The sequence below is a fragment of the Dermacentor albipictus genome, chromosome 1 (genome assembly GCF_038994185.2).
Source record: "Dermacentor albipictus isolate Rhodes 1998 colony chromosome 1, USDA_Dalb.pri_finalv2, whole genome shotgun sequence".
Taxonomy (NCBI): Eukaryota; Metazoa; Arthropoda; class Arachnida; order Ixodida; family Ixodidae; genus Dermacentor; species Dermacentor albipictus.
The window spans coordinates 286,085,269-286,104,610 of record NC_091821.1 but is presented as its reverse complement, the minus strand read 5'-3'; the positions used below and the strand labels follow the sequence as shown (position 1 = coordinate 286,104,610).

At 50.2% G+C, this 19,342-nt stretch overlaps 1 protein-coding gene across 14 annotated transcripts in view; it reads left to right on the top strand.

The window, feature by feature from the left end:
- LOC139054433 (protein FAM184A-like) overlaps window positions 1-19,342 on the top strand; it is a 363,879-nt gene that overhangs the window by 62,785 nt on the left and 281,752 nt on the right. For 13 of the 14 annotated variants that reach the window (XR_011511210.1, XR_011511212.1, XR_011511211.1 and 10 more), the window contains 2 exons: window positions 3,369-3,563; window positions 4,376-4,503. Coding sequence is in view for 11 of the 14 variants with exons in the window: in XM_070531388.1 (XP_070387489.1) it covers window positions 3,369-3,563; window positions 4,376-4,503 (323 nt within the window). In the remaining 3 variants the exon portion in view is untranslated. The remainder of the gene's footprint in view (window positions 1-3,368; window positions 3,564-4,375; window positions 4,504-19,342) is intronic. The other variant, XM_070531386.1, reaches the window with a different exon arrangement.

Here is a 19,342-nt window from a genome sequence, read left to right as displayed (position 1 = left end):
CAATGGCCCCATAGGGCCTGTAAGGTATTTTAAATAAAAAAACTTAAAAAATAAAACTTTCTCACACCTACGGACGCACTTGTCATCTGCCTCCCACTAGTACCGGCCTATAACCGCTATCACGCTCACCTATCACAGTTTTCAGCATGTTTCTAGTGAACGACTTGATCCTCACTGCAGATGGAAAAATTCTAATCAAAAATGTTCCACGGCGTTTTGCGCTTTACCACTTCATGATTAGATGCTCTGGCGAGTAAGCTTTCCATTGCACTAAAAAAAGTGGGTACCATGAGAATTGCTTGTCGTCCCTGTTTCACGTGCAACGACTAGAACGAAAGAAAAACTGTCGCTGCTTCCGCTTGCGTTGCACAGCGATTTCCGCTTTCGCGTGCCTCGGCGATGGCATCACTTCCGCCCGAACGACGTCTACCTCTGTATCTCAAGCTATTCACGCACCCCCTATATTCTTACCATCAAATAGTCCAGAAATCATCAAATGTTTCCGCTTTGTTATATACTTAAAAGCGGCGTAACTGCCCGCCGTGGTTGCTTAGTCGCTATGGTGTTGGGCTGCTAAGCACGAGGTCGCGGGATCGAAACCCGGCGGCGGCATTTCAATGGGGGCGAAAACACCCGTGTACTTAGATTTAGGTGCACGTTAAAGAACCCCAGGCGGTCGGGATTTTCGGAGTCCCCCACTATACGGCGTGCCTCATAATCAGAAAATGGTTTTGGCACGTAAAACCCCATAATGTATAAGGTCGCATAACTAGCATGCTTAAGGCGTTCTTAAAGTGTTATACTTTTAGGATTACTTAGCCCACATCTGGGGAGACGCTGCCACAACACGTCTTAAAATAGACGTCGGGCAGAATTTCGATGGCGTTTGCAGTCGCCCGACCCGAAATTGCTCCGGTACCCACGACTCCGCGACCAGCTTAGTGCAGCCCAGCAGCAGGAAGCTGCGCCTGCCGCGGCGTCACGAACATCCCCGCTTTCCCTGAATGTAAATCACGCCATGTGAAACAGCCTTTTACCCAGAAAGCTGACTTGCATGTTCGGAAAAAGAAAAGATCGCTTTTATTGTATAATAATTTCCCAAGAGCGGCACCACACTGAATAGGCTCATGAAATAAAGGCCACATTGTATGCGGCTGTTTTATGTTATAGCAAGGTGCTTAATTCTTTCCTTATCATGAAGAAATGCCCTTTTTTGTAGACTTTAGCAAAGATGTCTCATTGAATACAGCATCAGCGTTACAATCAGAAGCTGTGTATGAATAGGAACCTCTTCAATTGCACTTTCCAAATATTTAAATTCCATGAACACATATAAGAGTGTATTTATTATAATTGAACTCTACTGATAACGATGGCAATATTTACAACGCTGTGTTTATAACACAGAAAATATAAAAAAAGAGTTCCAGCAGAATCCAACTCAAATTGAATGCGACGTTAATAGTATTTGCACTAAAGCACTGTAGCTACACACCGTACGTCAACCTTTCTTGGACCGGCCCAGCCTTATCCGCCGGTAGCTCCGCGGTACGGCACTGCTGTCAGTTGTTGAAGATGGCGGTCGTGCTTCACACGTCCACGGCGTACGAGGGACGAACGCCCATCGAAATCCACAGGGAAATGCAGCCCACGTATGGGGAAAGGTGTCTCGCTTGAAGGCCTTGAAGACTTGCATGACAGTGAGCCTTCGAGGAGGCCGCGTGCGTCGCTGACACACAGGCATCTCAAATTCAGTATAGCACAAATGTATGAACCGATGGGGGACTACGGGGGAAAATAGTGTAACGTATGTACAATAGTACGTATATATTTAATTACATGTATGTACCTGATCTGGTAATAAAAATAGGGCGAACATTTTTTTATTCTCCCTCGTATTTTCGCTCACTCAGCACCTCATCTACCGTGTAAAGTTACCTACGCCTGTGTCGTCCTACCAATCTGTCTCCCGATTTTTTTTCCCCACCAAACGCCTCTCGCTTATCTCGCCTGCTGATGGGTGAATAACTTCCATGAGGACGTGCTGAGCTGCCTCCGGATTTTTGGTGCACCAGATACGCGTCTTGTTGAGAATACGTGCTCCAGTAGCGTGTGTTTTTGCCCTTATTCAACCAGCAAGGCCTTTTGGTTATCGTACGTATCTTCATTTCGAGTTTATTCCTTGGCCTATGTTCTTACCTCTATGGTTTGCTAAAGCGTTTTGTTGGACGAGTTGGTTCATGGCTGTGAAGAAAAAAACGGTAGCGCGAAGGAAACGAGGACAAGAACAATAGAGCCAGCAATGGGTTCTCGTTTCCTTTGCGCCTCAGCATTTGTTTTCATCCTTGGCGTGTAATTTGCCGTCTCTGTTTCTCTCACTTTGCTTTTTTATTACTGGTTGTTTTCTCTTTACACTTTCACTTATGCTGTACTTGGTTTCGTGCATTTTTACTTGTTCTGCGATTGTGTGTCCACTCTTTGCAAGAAAAAATATTTGTGCCCTTTAACCGCCCATATATTTTCATCCATGTTTCTGAGTGTTTCATCAACACGAACTTCCCTCTTTGCTTCTGTGACTTCATAAGAGGCTGAGCCCATGTCTCTCTGCACTGCCTCGATTGTGGTTTCACCGTGGGTCTCCAAAACCAACCGGCCGACCGTTCTTTGTTTAGCTTCCAACTTCGACAAGACGTCTAACTTTAGGTACAAAATGACATTCGCGAATGTCGCCATTGCTCCTTTCCAAATTGCCCCCATCATTGCAACCCAAAAGACTTGGCGCGCGCCATCTGGTGGTGCCACAGCAAAGATTGGGCGTGTGTGAATGTATAACCGTTTCTTTCAATTAAATAGAAAATGTGGGGTTTTACGTTTCACGTCGGTGGCGGCTGGAGCCAGCCGCCACCGACAACAACCGCACCTGACGTCACTATACTAACCCTTTCAAACTAACGTGCCAAGGATGACGAGGCCGCCTTTGACGAAAACAGCTCCTCCTATCGAAACGTTGGCCAGCCTTTCTGAAGCACCTTATCCCTGTCTATAACTGTTATGCCACAGTTTGCTATTCCATCTGTCAGCCCCTTTTTTATTTTGTACATACTAACTGCAATTTTAAGCAATACTTACACTTTACTTAATGACAGTCGACTTACGGACAATATTCTCTTGACTTCATTTCCAAGTATCAAGATTTCACTGCCAGGCCTCGCCACCTACTCGTTTTTCTGACTTGCTTTGCCAATTTAAAATTATATTTCCTACTTAAATCCACAAGAGCGTGCTGGACTCTATCATTATAAAGCTCGGTCGACGTCTCACAACACATTCTGGCCAGTTGCGAGTCAGTTCTGTCATTGTATTCGCAGGTGAGCAGGCAGGTGGCGCTGCTAGAAGGGGCGCTAGTCCGCGAGCGCCAGGAAAGGTGGCGCCTCGAAGGCGAGCTCCACCGGCAGCTGCTGCCAGCCGGCCACCTGGTGACGCTCTGTGCCGAGATGCGCGCTGCCAGCATCGTGCTGCGCTCCAAGCTGGATGCCTTCGAGCGCTTGCAGCTGCACGTGGCAGTGAGAACGGCCACTTTCTCCGGGGCGCACTTGTCATTCCACTGTAGCAGCTGCGCTCGCGGTCCGCCGAAGGATGCCACTTTACGAGTGGCACGAGCATCAAGTCTTGCGCAGCCCTTCCGGTTCACCTCCTGAGACGACCGGGCGGGAAATTAATGATGAATCACGAAATAATAGAAAAATTGTGCAGTACAAAATTCACGGCTTTCATTATAGATATGATCTCAGAAGAGAAGTTTAGTTACAAGTTTAATTATTGAAGAGTCCAGAATAATTAGAATTATTTAGAAGTCGCTTATTACCACACACCAAAGCACAGAATCGTAGTCTTTAAAGACCCGCCATGTGAGCACGACTATGGCGAAATTCTAGGAAGCCCCTAAGTACACAGCGGGAGTACTGACATCACTAATGACGTCACACACAAGAAGGTGGCATGATATTTGAACGGCTAAATAATGAAAAACAGTTGCCTCCGAATTCGGTTCGTGCGTTGCATTCGCCTAATGTTAACCTAAAAAACACCAACGCCGAGGTGCAAGTGCCAGTAAGAGATACATAAGTTAAACATTAGGGTCGCCTACCATTTTTTTTGCGCGGAACAGGTCGCACATTGCCCAAACAACCCACGTCAGATTCACTAAGGAAGCAGCCGCTGAGCCATTTGCAGATGTCAGTGTACACTCACACTCTACAGCAGATGTGAAGGGGGATGTAGCACAGTAATTATGTCCAATCACTGTTGCCAAGAACTATCAAATGCAGAGCATGTGGATTGCATAACCTTTTTCGTGACCCCTTTGTTGTCGCAGCTTTCATTGGAGGGCTTACCAGTGAGTGCAGGTGTGCCTGGAACGACGAGCCGTGCAATCGTCGGTGGTCGAGTGGAAGATGAATGCATCCTGCGCAAGAACGACTTCCTCCGGGATCACTGTGACCAGTGAGTACTTATGAAGGCTGGAACCCCTTTTTGATGGCATTAATGCACCGTGCATTGTCGGAGCAGCAGTGACAGAGAAGTGACTTATTGAGGCTGGCAGTGCTGTATGCAGCGTAGGAGGCATGGTATGCCACTATACCCATAGAGAAAGAAATTTCAACAAGAGCGGACACTCCCATCGAGCCCAGCGGCCGAATTGACTGTAGCACACCAAGCGGATGTTGTTGAGTCCTTCCGGTTCCGGTTTTGGGCGCGCGCGTTTTGAACACCAGCTGGTACACGCCGCGCCGGCTCCGCTGCTCGGCGCGGCATACATTTTTTTTTTCGCTTCTGCTGAACCTCGCGTGGCCTTGGCGTGGAATCATTTCAAAATTAAGTAAAAATGATTGCGATTGACATTTACAAGACTGCGCCGAATCTGTCAGGTGCAATTTCATAAAGAAAACGAAAGACGTCTTCTGAAATGATGAAATGTTTATTTTGCTCTATATAAATGCTTGTTCCGGGCTTCTGCATTCATCCAAAGTTGTGGCACCAGGTAAGCAGCAGTCGTTGCCGTACGATGCTCCACCGGATGCCATCAGCTGAAAGAAAGTAAATTACAAGCATGTAACATTTCGGTATATTGACCTAACAGGAGTATTGCGTGTAGAGGCGAAACGTGCATAAGTGGTGAATGAGCGGCATTACAGATAAATTCACTTTTACGTACATTTCGCAGCAAAGACTCCTCCCAAACAATGCCATAAAATCTGAACATCCGATTTTCAAGCACCCCTCCTTTCCTGGGCATTATTTTCTGCACTTTAAGTGCACAAATACACGGGTGACTGCGAGTTGCCAAAACAAGTTGGCCTCAGTCGACACGATGGTACGCCAAGTACACAAAGGTGGCTACAACACAGGCTCAGCCAGACCATGTGACACGCTCGCAGAATGCCTTCTAATCGCACTCAAGTCAGACTCGTGGGTGCAAATTCTGTTTTTAGTCGCTCAGAATACGTAAATGTCATGTTCTTGAGCTCCTCCATGTTATCTTTTACGCGTCCTGCCGGCGCATGCAACACTCCCGTGTTAACACTCTCGGCAATCGCTCGTCGCGTTTTCGAGAAGTGTGAGTCCCGAAATAAGGTATATGTTGTTGCAGGGCTATAAAATGCGTCGCAAACTTGTCCCACTAAAATTCAGTGCACGCAAAACTAACTCACTATGGCCGGCTTGCTTTTTTGCTAACAGCTTCACAACCCCAGGCGCGGCGAGCAAGCCTCAAGATATCCCAAAAAGTTACCAAATAATTACAATTCTTTTTCGGTTCAGAGAATGCGTAACGAACTTCTACCAGTAAGATTCAGTACACGCGAAACTAACTGCGGCACACAGCCGAGCTGCTTTTCGCAAACTGCGTCAATAAGCCGGGCGTGGCAACCGTGCTTCTAAACTACCCCAAATATAACGACGTTAGTTACAATAATGTTGGGGGCCACAGAATGCGCGAAAACGTGTCTGTCTTAGGCGCTACGACGTAGTACACGCATGCAGACGCGCAAATGCGTCACACGGCCGAGCTGGTTTTCGCTTACTCCGTCAATAAGCCGGGCGCGGCAAGCGTGCCCAAAAACTACCGAAATAAGTTACAGTAATGTTGGCGCTCATAGAAAGAGTGGCAAACATCTCCCAAGACGAGGCATTAACTCAAATTAACTGCGCCAGGACGGCGGTGCTGTTTTTCGCTAACTGCGCCACTCGAACTAAGCCTAAATGTGATTAAAATGCGCCGCACACTGTCAAACACAATTTCTCACCTTGCCGTAGTCCAGTAGTGCAGTGTCGAAATGCAGACGACACGCAAGAGAACCATAGCGAAGGCCGGGAGCCCAATAAAATGGGCTATATCCAAACAGACGGGTCGCCGAGCATGCGAGCTTCGCACGTACGACCGCCCTCGCTCACTCCTGCGGCTTGTCTGGCGCATGTCTTATGCACGCGCGTCTGGCTTGAGCTAGCTTGTTGCTAGGCAACGCAACAAAAAATTGCAAAGTATAAGTTCATTTACACGCAAAACTTTTTCACTTTTAGTGGGAAGGAATAAAAAAAAATAAAACGTCGTCTGGAAGTATTTTTCACATTCTTTTTTTCTGATGCTCGCGTCAACTAACGGATGTTGTTGAAACTAGGCGTGACGTGTTTCCTGTTGCCAGTTTTTGAAGAGTGTCCCCTCTTGTTGAATTTTTTTCTCTATGCTACACCGTTATATTAAAGAGAACATTTCTTTGCCAACCCTTCCGGATCTGGCGTAGCTAGCTGCTCTCTGCATTTGGGCCGGTGGGTAACGCTGATGTATTCGTGGATATTGTCACGTGGTAGTGACTGTGAAGAAAGCAGGCTAACTGAGAAAGACGAAACTTGCGCTTTATTGGGCGAACGTGTGCCCTCAAAAACAGGCTACACTCAAAGAACGGTGACAGCGGCGAATAAAGCCCCTACATCCACGCGCCACCGCCGACCAAGCTAAGTACCGCCAACCTACCCTCCTCCTCCACGCTCCTCTCCCACTCACCCCATCAGCTTCCTGCGTCAAGCGGAGCTTACGTCGCTTCAGCTTCCTGTTCCGAGTGGAAGTGACGCTATGTTTTTAGCGTTGTTTACTTTCGCGTCTACGGAGAGGCTTTAATTGCACCAGCTGCGGTTGACACAGTTAATGCGATTCCATCCAAGAACCACCGCCTATTGTAATCGGCGATCTGGTCGTGTTCGCTGCTTCGCGTCAACCTGCGACGGGTTGTGCCTCGAGAGACAACGTACAGTGGAATGCAGTGCCTGGGTGCTTGGAGACCGCTCCCGTTTTTCGTGCATTTGGAAAATAGCGACCGCAAACTACTACTTCAGCGGAATACAACAGCTTGTCTCCTTTGAATTCTTCTTGTTTTGAAGCATACATCCCCTTCAGCCAGCACGTACGGAGGGACTTTAGTGATGGAGTTCGCGACGCCAATTTGTACGGCAGACGCATAGAGTTTATGCTGTTGATTCTGAGGTTGAACTTGTCTCGTACGGCAGATCGAAGGTAACGAACGTCCCAAGTGCGTGCACTGCGTGAAGAACTGCAATGACGTGAAGCTATGAAATATAACAAGTTCAAATTTGCGTGGAAGGCATTCAGTGACATGGTGAAAGCAAGTGTGCTTTTCTTGTGCGATATGCGCGGAGGTGTGCAGTGAATTGGTGCGTGCGCGCGTGTTGTAACGCGTGCAAAGGTGTACGGCGAATTGTGTTAGTGTTGTGACGCGAGCAGATGTGTACGGCGAATTATGTTCGTGTGTTGTGCCCCAGCCCATGGCTCTCCGCACTTTGTCAGAGAAAGGGGACGACAGGCAAAGCGTGCGGGCGCAGCGTACGCAAACAAGCACGTAGATGCACACGAATGACGCTTGGTGGAATGGCTAGAGCGAGCTACTCAAATTAGCACCGGTTGCTAAGCACGGGCGTCTCACCATCGTCTGCAATCACAGTGGAAATTCTCGCAGCGCAACTCCGGGAAGCGTAAACGCCAGAACCGGAAATCTTAAAACCGGACATGCCGGAACCGGAAACGCCGGAAGCGGAAATGCCGGAACCGGATTTGGTGTGAGGGGAAAAGGCGGTTGGCGGTACCTAAGAGAGCGGCGGTGGCGCGCGGATGGAGGGGCTTTAGCGAACACAGTCGGCGATCGTCGAAAATCTGATCAGCGGGTCAAGCGCGTCGGCTTTTGTACATCAGTCGTCGAATGTTCCAGAGTAATGGCTGCGACCAGCGTGCCTTCCACAAAGTTCTAGATCATTCGCGTCGCGCACACATGCGATCAGATTACACAAGGTTCGGTCACAGACAGCGGACGGAAGCATCGATAATGATTCCAGAAACTTTCGATACATGCAGGCGCGTCCTGCGCTGTGCGATAAAATTTGTTAGGCGGTGAAACGTGTCGCCCGAAAAAGACAAACAAGTACACTTGTCAATACGCCCCTCTTAAAAAGCATCGACCGGATGCTGCAAAGAAACGAAAGTCATAAAGTAGTACTCGTACCAAAGAAAACAACAAAATAGGGAAAATTCGTCAGCGTACGTAAAAAGATTTAAAACGCACCACGTGGACCACTTCAGATCACGCGCGGCGCCGCTGTGAATGCGAAATGCCGTCTGGCACGACCTCATAGTCCAGTGCGCCAACACGTCGGATGACTTTGTAGGGTCCGAAATAGCGTCGCAATAGTTTCTCACTCAGTCCTCGTCGGCTAATCGGGGTCCAAACCCAAACACGGTCGCCGAGCTGGTACTCGGCGAAGCGTCGTCGGAGGTTGTAGTGTCAGCTGTCGGTACGCTGCTGGTTCTTGATCCGTAGCCGGGCGAGCTGTCGGACTTCTTTGGTGCGATGGATATAGGTAGCGACGTCAAGATTCTCCTCGTCAGTGACGTGCGTCGAGGAGAATGACGTCGAGCGTCGTCGTCGGGTTCGTGCCGTAAACCAACTTGAACGGCGTGATCTGTGTTGTTTCTTGCTCCGCCGTGTTGTTAGCGAAGGTTACGTACGGCAGGACCGCGTCCCCCGTCTTGTGCTCGACGTCGACGTACATTGCTAGCATGTCGGCGAGTTGTCGGTGCTAGCATGTCGGCATGTTGTTCAGGCGCTCCGTGAGACCACTCGTTTGCGGATGGTAGGTAGTTGTCCTCATGTGGCATGTCTGACTCTATTGCAGAATGGCTTGGGTGAGCTCTGTTGTAAAAGCCGTTCCTTTGTCGATGATGAGGTCTTCTGGGGCACCATGTCGCAGCAGGATGTTCTCGACGAAAAGTTTCGCCACTTCGGCTGCGCTGCCTTTTGGTAGAGCTTTAGTTTCAGCGAAGCGGGTAAGATAGTCCGTCACCACCACAATCCACTTATTCCCGGATGTTGACGTCGGAAACGGCCCCAACGAATCCATCCCAATTTCTTGGAATGGTCGGCGAGGAGGTTCGATCGGCTGTAATAATCCTGCTGGCCTTGTCGGTGGTGTCTTGGGTCGCTGACAGTCTCCGCATGTCTTGACGTAACGGGCGACGTGCGGTCAGACGCGGCCAGTAATACCTTTCCTGTATCCTCGATAGCGTCCGGGAGAAGCCGAGGTGCCCAGCGATTGGATCGTCGTGTAGGGCGTGCAGTACTTGTGGACGCAGCGCTAACGGTACAACACGAAGGTAGCTGGCGCGGACTGGTGAGACGTTCTTCTTCACGAGCAGGTTGTTTTGTAGCGTGAGCGAAGACAACCCTCGCTTAAATGCCCTAGGGACAACGTCGGTGTTCCCTTCCAAATACTCGATGAAGCCTTTTAGCTCCGCGTCTGCTCGTTGCTGTTTAGTGAAGTCTTCCGTACTTATTATTCCAAGGAAGGCGTCGTCGTCCTCGTCGTCTTGCGGCGGTGGATCGATGGGGGCACGTGATAAGCAGTCGGCGTCAGAGTGTCTTCTTCCGGACTTGTATATTACGGTGACGTCATATTCCTGCAGTCTGAGGCTCCACCGCGCCAGCCGTCCTGAAGGGTCCTTTAAGTTAGCTAGACAACACAACGCGTGATGGTCGCTGACGACTTTGGATGACCTGCCATAGAGGTAAGGGCGGAATTTTTTTGTAGCCCAAATGATGGCGAGGCATTCCTTTTCAGCCGTAGAACAATTGCTTTCCGCTTTTGAGAGCGACCGGCTGGCATATCACCCGTTCAAGTCCGTCTTTCCTCTGGACTAGGACGGCACCGAGGCCTAGGCTACTGGCGTCAGTATGGATTTCTGTATCGGCGTACTCGTCGAAGTGCGCAAGTACCGGCGGCGACTGCATGCGTCGTTTGAGTTCTTCAAATGCGTCGGCCTGCGGCGTTTCCCACTTGAACTCAACATCACATTTAGTTAGACGTGTGCACGGCTCGGCGATGCGTGAAAAGTCCTTGACAAAGCGCCTGTAGTAGGCACACATGCCAAGGAATCTACGCACTGCCTTCTTGTCGGTGGGCTACGCGAACTTTGCGATCGCAGCTGTCTTTTGCGGGTCGGGGCGTACTCCAGATTTGCTGATAACGTGCCGTAGGAATAGAAGCTCATCGTAAGCGAAGCGGCACTTTTCCGGCTGCAGATTGAGCCCTGATGACTTGATGGCATCTAATACTGTCGCAAGCCGCCTAATTTGATCGTCGAAATTTGCGGCGAAGACAACAACGTCATCCAAATAAATAAGACACGTCTGCCACTTCAATCCTTCTAAAGGGCTGTTTATAGTCCGACGTAACGCCCGCGCGCGCCCGCGCGCACACACGCTACGTCACGTCAGCGAAAACGACCCCTCTATAGTCGGACGCACCGGCGCAGCCAACGTAAAGGCCCGTTTATAGTCCGACGTTATCGGCGCGCGGGCGAGCGTCGTTCGCGGTCAGTCACGCTACGTCAGTTGCGCTGCGCCAGGCGAGATGCCATCCCTTCTATACTTCAACGCGCGCGCCGTCGGCTGCTATCTTCGGAGCATGCGCAGAACTTTGGCCAAGTCGCGCGCCGTCCGTTAAAGCCGTCTGCGGAGTGGTGTTGGCGCCTTTTTATTCGCGCGCAATGCATTGTGGGTCGACGCAGTCGGCGGCGCCGGCGTGCGAATGGAGCAGGAGCCAAATCTGCGCCGGGGCCGTCGGGGCGCGCTGGCAGCCGCCGGTTACGTCGGCGCTGCAGTGCGTCGGACTGTAGAAGGAGTTGTTTTCGCCAACGTAACGCAGCGTGCGCGAGCGCGCGCGCTGCGTTACGTTAAAAAATGGCTGTGGCTTAGCTAAGGTTAAGCCCAGGATGCGAAGCATACTAGCCTTTATTTTAGTTGTTCAACCACTGTTTAGCCTGGTGAACTGCTGTTGCTTGGCTATATTTGGTTCGGCTAGACGAAGAAACAACTCATGCGTTACTCTGCTTCGCCTTCAAGAGTGGAACGCGAGAACGTTCCCGTCGACCCGCCAAGGGGTGTAAGACAATGGGCTACGGCGTAGTGACTACGCGCCCCGCATTGGACGCGGTGAGCGTCGAGCAACGCAGCGTTCGGCGCGGCAACGAAATGTGCGCCTGAGCAAGCGACGCACGCCTGAGCCTTAGAAACAGCTCGTTTCTAAGGCAACACCGCATTCACTAGAGGCGCTTTTGTACCGCTTTGAAGCATCGTACTCGTGGCTCAGTGGTAGTGTCTCCGTCTCACACTCCGGAGACCCTGGTTCGATTCCCACCCAGCCCATCTTGCAAGAGTTGAGCCAAAGCCACCTAGAAACAAGCACAGCTGCTAATATACCGCCGCGGCACCAGGCCCCGTACACTCTCAAGTTCAACAAATGGCCACAGAGGGCTAAAAATCAATCGAGGCGCGTTTCAGCGTAAGCGCGCAAGTGGAGCTATTGTAATTTGGTCAAATACTTTAATTTGTGCTTTCTCTGCTAGGGGCGCTGAACATGCTGAATTTTTTACTTTACACAAACCATTGACATAAACAATCGAGGCGTCTAAGGACGTTTTGTTACCTTAGGCAAGTAGGCAGTAGATTTTTTTAAATTTGATTGTTGAAGCTGCTGTTTAGTCATATCGTCAAAGTTTTTGTACTTGATTAACCACCGACAGCCTATTGGTATAGATGTGTTTCCTGGCCGTTGGCGTTCGAATACTGCGGCGGTAAAACCGGTAAAACATTTTCGAAAGCATGCTGGTTTCGTCTGCGAGTCATTACATAGACTTGCTGTAAAGAGGTCTACTCTTGGCAAAAAATAGTGCCTCATTTTGTTTAGGCGTTGATTATCGTAATGAATGCGGCGGAGGTTGAGGGAGTACGCTTGAAGGTACGTTTTTATGCCGTTGATCTCCATAACACCGTAAGTACGCAAACCGATGTCACAGAACACCCGATGCATCATTGTGTGTTCTCCGTCATCGCTTGTTTGCTGTACGCCTACTAATTCTTCATTTCTTCAAGTGTTGTATCCTCCTTTTGTCCTTGTTCTCTTGTGCTTCAGTTACAGTATGTCGTTCCGCCAGCTGTAACGCGCATTCGCAAAACCAATACGTTTGATAAGACGCAGTGGTTATCATAATTTCACTACACGTGTATAAGCTGGCACATATGGTTCAGATACAGATACCTGTATGCGGACTTGCACGACGTTGATGCGGACATAAGGATAATTATGACAGCCGTAAGGAAGAGGCAGCTGACGGCCGTAAGCTGTTGCGTTCTTTCGGCCAAACTACCCGACCTGGTAGTGCTGTAAAGATGCTGTATAAAAGTGACACGCGGTGACAGGGAAATTATTATACTTAGCAGCCGACCGTACGTTTTGTAGCTTAGGTCTTCTTTCTTGTGCGTTTGTGCTACCCTTATTAATGAGCCATTTCTTGATTACGTTCTTGACTATGTAACCGCGTTTGTGTGGATGCGTAGACGTGTGCTTTCTGTTTGTACTTGTAAAATGCAAATAAAACATTTTCAGGCTTACTCAATCTTTGGTGTCATGTGCGTTTATTCCAGTCGAGGCCGTCGTGCCACCTGGAAAGCGCATTCTGTCAGTAGCCCTACACGAAATGCAACAGCTGGCGCGCGGCGGCACAACTCGGGGTAACGGCGGCGTAATGAACAAAAAACCGCTCGGGATGCCCTTAAAAGTCAGTTCAGAGTGTGCCTTAACTCGACATGACTCAGCGCTACATGTATTCTGCTGCGCCTCGATCATGCTCCCGCCAGTTTGGTTGCTGTGTGGCAAACGTAGCGCCTACATAAATATATAGGCGCTACATTTGCCACACAGCAACTAAACTGGCGGGAGCACGATCGAGGCGCACCAGCTAGAAACCCAGTAAAGCCACAGAACACCTGGTAAACTGCGCAAAACCCCGTTTCCGTTTCCTGTTGTACAGCGCCACCCGTGGTCACATACTTTAGTTCACGACGCCACCACTACGCTTATTTCCGTAGCACTGTGGAAGGTACAGTTTCCCTTCTCTAAGTTTGTATAGGTGTTCTGTGGCGGCACCGCGAGCGACGGCGCGAGTTGGAGCCCCGTTTCTCCTCTGTCGTGACGTCACGGTGTTACGTGGTATTGAAGGCGACACCGCCGCGCCTGAGGAGCTGGGTTGAGCTCTCATAATATGCTTCGCATAAAAACTCGGACGATCGTTGGTGCCGGCGCCTTCGCACGGTCGGCCATTACAGGCCTAGCAGCCGGAGGCTCCGCAGCCTCCGATTGGTTGACGCCTGCGAGGCGTCGCAGCCTCTCATTGGTGCACGCCGGCGCAGCTTCGCCGCGCGTCGGCAAACTTCTAGCATCGGCAGTAGACATAATCGCTGCGCGACGTTCCGCTTCGCCGAGTTCCCGACCGATGCTTTGACGCATTTGACCCTTCGGCGCGCGCCGAAGCTTTCCGGCGCGTGCCAGTGGTCGGGGCAAAAAAGTTTCTGTTTGCGTCCCTGTGTTATTCTACGTCGGGGACGTCCATCTGACGCCATGACGTCTACAGCGTCGTCGACTTTCTCGAAGGCCGAAGTCTTCGATGTTGTGCCTACGCGGAATGGTCCCGATACCGTCGTCGATGCCATGGCCTCAACAGTTGGCCTCTTTGAGGTCTACTGCGCTCAGCACATGGGAGGTCTCAACTTCCAAGTCACCGTCGAGAGCGTGGCTTCCAGGAATCATCGTCGATGCTGGCTGACTTGTCATTGGTGGCAAGCGTTCTGTTGCTGTTCCCGTCAGCCCGCAGGTCACCAACGTAACTTGCCTCCGCTTGCCGTCCTTCGTTCCGAGCAAAGTCTTCGTCCAGGCGCTCTCACCATACGGCAAGGTTCTGTCTGTCAACGCTGGTGTTATGAGCGGACGACGTGGCGTGCTCAAGGGCACCCGCTTCGTTCGTATGGAAATGAGCACCGCAACCCCGGTCCCCAATTACCTGCGAGTCTCTGGTCATCGTGTGACGTTTGACTACCGCGGCTTGCACCGCGTCTGTCGTCGGTGCGCATCCAGCGACCACTACCGTGCAAAGGGCACCTCAGCGTTCTGTGGCCATTGTGTTATCCATGGCCACGATAGCAACGGATGTGACCGCACTTTTCGGCGTTGCGGAAATGTTCACCCTAAGGCCGCGTGCCCTGTGCAGCATTCGTACTCGGATGCTGCTGCTGGAGCCTCCTCCCCCGCCGTAGCGAAAGAAATTGCCCTGACACTGCATTAACCAGCATGGACAAATGAAAAAGAAGAAGCATGTAGCTCGGGCGATCACAACACGCCATGTTCGCCGGCCTCGTCTACCGAAAAAGAAGACCGTGACGTGGTGGATGCTGTGGACACGGATGCTGTGGCCGACAGCGCCTCCACTTCGGCTGCTACCATCAGTCCTCCTGATTGCACCGATGTTTTAAACATAGCTAAAACACCTGACCTTGCGATTACTACAGTCGATGCACCCACTAAATATGCTATGGCTCCATCCACTTCAGTAGCGTCGCCTACAACGCCGCATCCATTACATCTGGATGAGCCCCCGGCTGCCGAAGTTGTCGGCGGCGATGAAATCAATCCCGCCGTCCTACCGCTACCGACATCATCCTCATAAAAAAAAAGGCTTCATCCTCGGAATTGGTAGCAGCGTCGGACACTCGCCAAGCCTGGCTGGACTCTCCGTAGAAATGGCGGCCCCACGAGCCGTAAAGCGTGCCCATGCGTCAGCCACTGGCTGGGACGGCGGCCTGGATCGCAGCGCCGAGTGACGTGTGCACTGCATATTCCCTGGACTTGTTCCCGGGGCGCCGACTTGAACAACACGACCAGGTCAGTTTGGTGATACTTTTAATTAAATATAGCTGACACTCAGAACATTATTTCATTAAACGCACAGGGGTTCCGAAGTCCTATAAATCAGGCCGAAATTGTCAACATGGCTCACGCTGATAATTGTTACATACTGTGTTTGCAATAAAAATTTTTTTTTCGCCATTGGACATGTTCTTGCTTGCAAACGCACTTTTAACCTAGACTGTTTTTTCTGTTTCGCGACATCACGCTCCAGTGCAGTCGGTATTAATATTTTCAACAGAGCTCACTTGCAAGACCATCATGTTCTTTATGATGGGACAGGGCGGATAGTGGCATGTACTACATTTGATTTGAAGATTTTGTGCATATATGGACCCGCGCAGGCTATTAAGTCCAATGATTTTTTTCGTGACCTGGACGTATTTCCTGGACGGTCATCACATGGTGCCCGTTGGGGATTTCAATTGCGTTTTAAACACGGGAACAGATGTACAAGGCTCGGACTGAGTCGCCCTGATTGGAACGCACGGGAGTTGCGTCACCTCGTCCAGCTCTTTTGGTTTCTGGATACATATCGACTTTTTCATGTTTTTTTTATTTGTTTGGAAGTGACGATGCGGCGCGTCGTCAAGCAAGTTAGACCGTGCCTATGTGTCGAGAAACTTAGCTCAGTATGTGACCCGATCTGATCTAACTTTACCTTCATCCACTATTTATATTTCCGATGACAGACCAGTTATACTTGAAATTCGCTTCGCTGCTTCCTCATCAGTAAAACCTTGACGTCTAGACCTCAGCGTTCTGCATGACGCGCGCTCGCGGTCTTGTTTGTCAAGAGTCTTACGCGCCACTTTGTAGATCTGACCAAGTCATGGGACGCGCTCAAGGTGCAGTGGCGTCTGCATTGTTTAGTTGAAGGATGTGCACTGTGACGAAGTGTCAGTCAATATCGGTCAGTCAATTGACTCCGTTGATACAGTCATGGGAGCGTGAGCTACGGAGATCGTAGCGTCGCCTTTGTCAGCTGCTGCTTGGCGATGCAGACGTAATCCCTGTGCGCTTTGCGAGAAACTCGCTTTTTAGACAGCCGAATGCATTCGGTTCTGCGGCCCCAAGAGCACTTCCTGTTACGCCGCCTCCCGCGCGTGATTATTCTTTCTGGTGTTATGAAAACAAATTTGAAAACATAGCGCGTACGACTATGCAGCTAGATCCTGGCTCTGGAGGATCTCGTACAATGCTTAGTGTGCTGCCTCAGGCTCCATCTGAGGTAGCTAACCGTCTCTGTGCCCGACCATCAGCTGATGAGGTGAAGGCAGCATTATCTTCCATGAAGCGTGGCTCGGCCCCTGGGCCAGACGGGTTACGCGTTGAGTTCTTTCTAGCGTTCTGGGAAGATATTGGTGCCAGTTTTCTATCTGTCATCAGTCACTGCTTTGAGAACTTTGAATTCCCGTTTAGTTTTCGCGACGCTCGTATTGTGCTGATACCTAAGCACTATCCATCATCAGTTTGTCCAGAGGAATGAAGGCCAAACACGCTACTCAACGGAGACTACAAAACCTTCACAGTTGTTCTCACCCGATGCTTGGGAAGCCTGATGTCTTCCTTAATAAGACACCATCAGACATGCTGAATCTCTGGCAGAGAGGTACACAGTCTCTCGTTTGTTACGCGTGACATAATGACATACTCGCTCACCAGGTCAGCACGTGGTCTCTTAGTTACACTAGAACAAGAAAATGCATTCGATCGCCTTGACCATAGCTGCATATTTAGTGTACTGATCTCGTTCGACTTTTCGCCAAAGCTTGTTGAACTTCTTAGGACTGCCTATTCAAATATCCGAAGTACATTGTTTCTTGAAATTTTTGAAAGTGCACCATTTCCCGTTACTCGTGGTGTTCCTCAAGGGTGCCTTCTATCCTCAGTACTCTTTGTGCTCAGCTTTGAGCCATTTCTACGCTCAGTAGTGAGAGACCCTTACGTGTGCGGTGTCCCACTACCTAGTAGCTGTGTTGCGAAGGTGACAGCCTTCACAGATGACATCACATTGTATCTCAGGAATATTAAATAGTACGAAGTAGTGCATAGTAATAGAATATTATGTAGTATGGAAATATTTCAAGCGCTGCGCAAAATTTTTTCAAATGTCGTTATTTCTTCATCGTTTCACCACAGACATGCTTAAGTCCCCTTTTCCGTCGTCAAAAGAGAGATTCTCTTCCTATTTTAGGCCTTGATTACATCTATGATGGCATATCAGAGTGTGTGCCCCTCAATTCTTCAAGATGTAAGGCGAAATACTCAAAATGTTTATGGGTATGATTTACCCTTGTTAGAAAGAAGGTACTTAGCACAGTCTGTATATTGCGGCCGAGTGTGGTACGTTTGTCACGTTGTACAGCCACCATTACAGGTTTCTAGGTCCTTGCAGTCCCTTCTTGGCTCCTAGTTGGCCAGTACAGAACTGGTCAGTCACACCGCGCTTGGGCAACCACACTCTCGCGGCAGCCACGCTCTCGCCCATGCGTGTCTGCCCGCTGCCGGCTGCTTGCTCTGCGATTTCTGCCCCGCCTGTTACAACGTGATCAGTGTCCTGCGCGTGAACTCACCTGCTATTTCCTTGGCACAGAAATTCGTTTAATGTTACCGGGCGTGCACTTAAATCGCGGACCACAAGTGCTAAACGCACCTACATTTTACTGTACGGCCGTGGCATTTTATCGCCACATACAACAGGTATGTCCTAATGTGGACGTTCTCAAAAGCCATGTTGTAGACTCTCTGTGAGCCTTACTGCTTCCGCTTGTACACCAAGCGCGCCGCGCACGTTCCGTGTTATACAACACGGAACGTGTTGCCAGGGGTGTACAAAATCGGCTGTCCGCTGTCGCGCACAGCCAATTTTTTATGCGAACACCCCCTGGCACGCGCAGGCCTCTGCGAGCGCCAACCCACGGACCAGTCCGGCTTCTAGCTTTGATGTCCCCGTTGCCGCTTTGGTGTCCTGGATGCGTCACCAATAATGCGAAATAATGACACGTTGTTTTCATTAGTAAAAACATGAGCCAATAAATATGATTGCGTCCAGCCGCCATCTTGCGATGCTAAGTTCAGCACTACCGGGCCCCGCGACTTCTGCCGGCACGCCTAGGGACAAGCGCTTACAACGCGCGCCAAGAAACTCCTCCGTAGTACCTAGGCAAAATCGTATTTTCAAGGAGCAAAACTCCCCACATTTCCTCTCTCGCACCCACTGTTACTCGCGCATGCGCGCAAACGTCCGTCATCTCCGCAAGTGTCACGCCCCGCTGCTCCTATAAGCAGTCGGAAATATACTTCTAGTAATGTGTCGTGCGATGCAATAACGGCCTCATTTCTGCTTGACCACATATGCGACTTCAGGTGGCGTCCCCCAGGGGGGTGTGCGTCAGCAGGCGTTTGGTGTGTAGCGACGCCACGTACCCGAGCACACGAGGGTTGGGCCATTCCGCGTGTAGCGGTGTCAGCGGGATCCTGGAGGTTTAGCCAATGCCGGGTGATCACACCTTCAAGGCCCCCGGCGGAGGCAACAACAGACCCATTTGGCCTCTGCTTCACATAGACGGCATCCCTGACTAACCCACCCGGGGGAAAGCGCTCGTTGCCTTTTCCTATCCGTCTCTCGAATCTTCGTCTTTCCCTCTCACTTTCTCGCTTTCCTGTCCTCTACTTACTTCTGTGTTACTTCCAACTTTCCAGACAGCGAGAATTAACCGTATGTGACATAACCAACCTAGAGCAAAACATGAACAAGCTGAATGCAGGAGCCAACGTCTCGACAAGTGGACTTGTCTTCTTCAAGGCGACGTAGGCTTTCCTCGCCACAGTATATATAGGTTGGGTACAGAAATCTCATACAGAAAATCTCATTGAGTTTAAACACACAATCGCAGGGAAGGCGGATGTGACGTCAGGCAAAGAGAAAAAGCTGGGCGAGGTTCCTTTCAGGTATAAGTTCATACACACAGCAAGCGAAAAT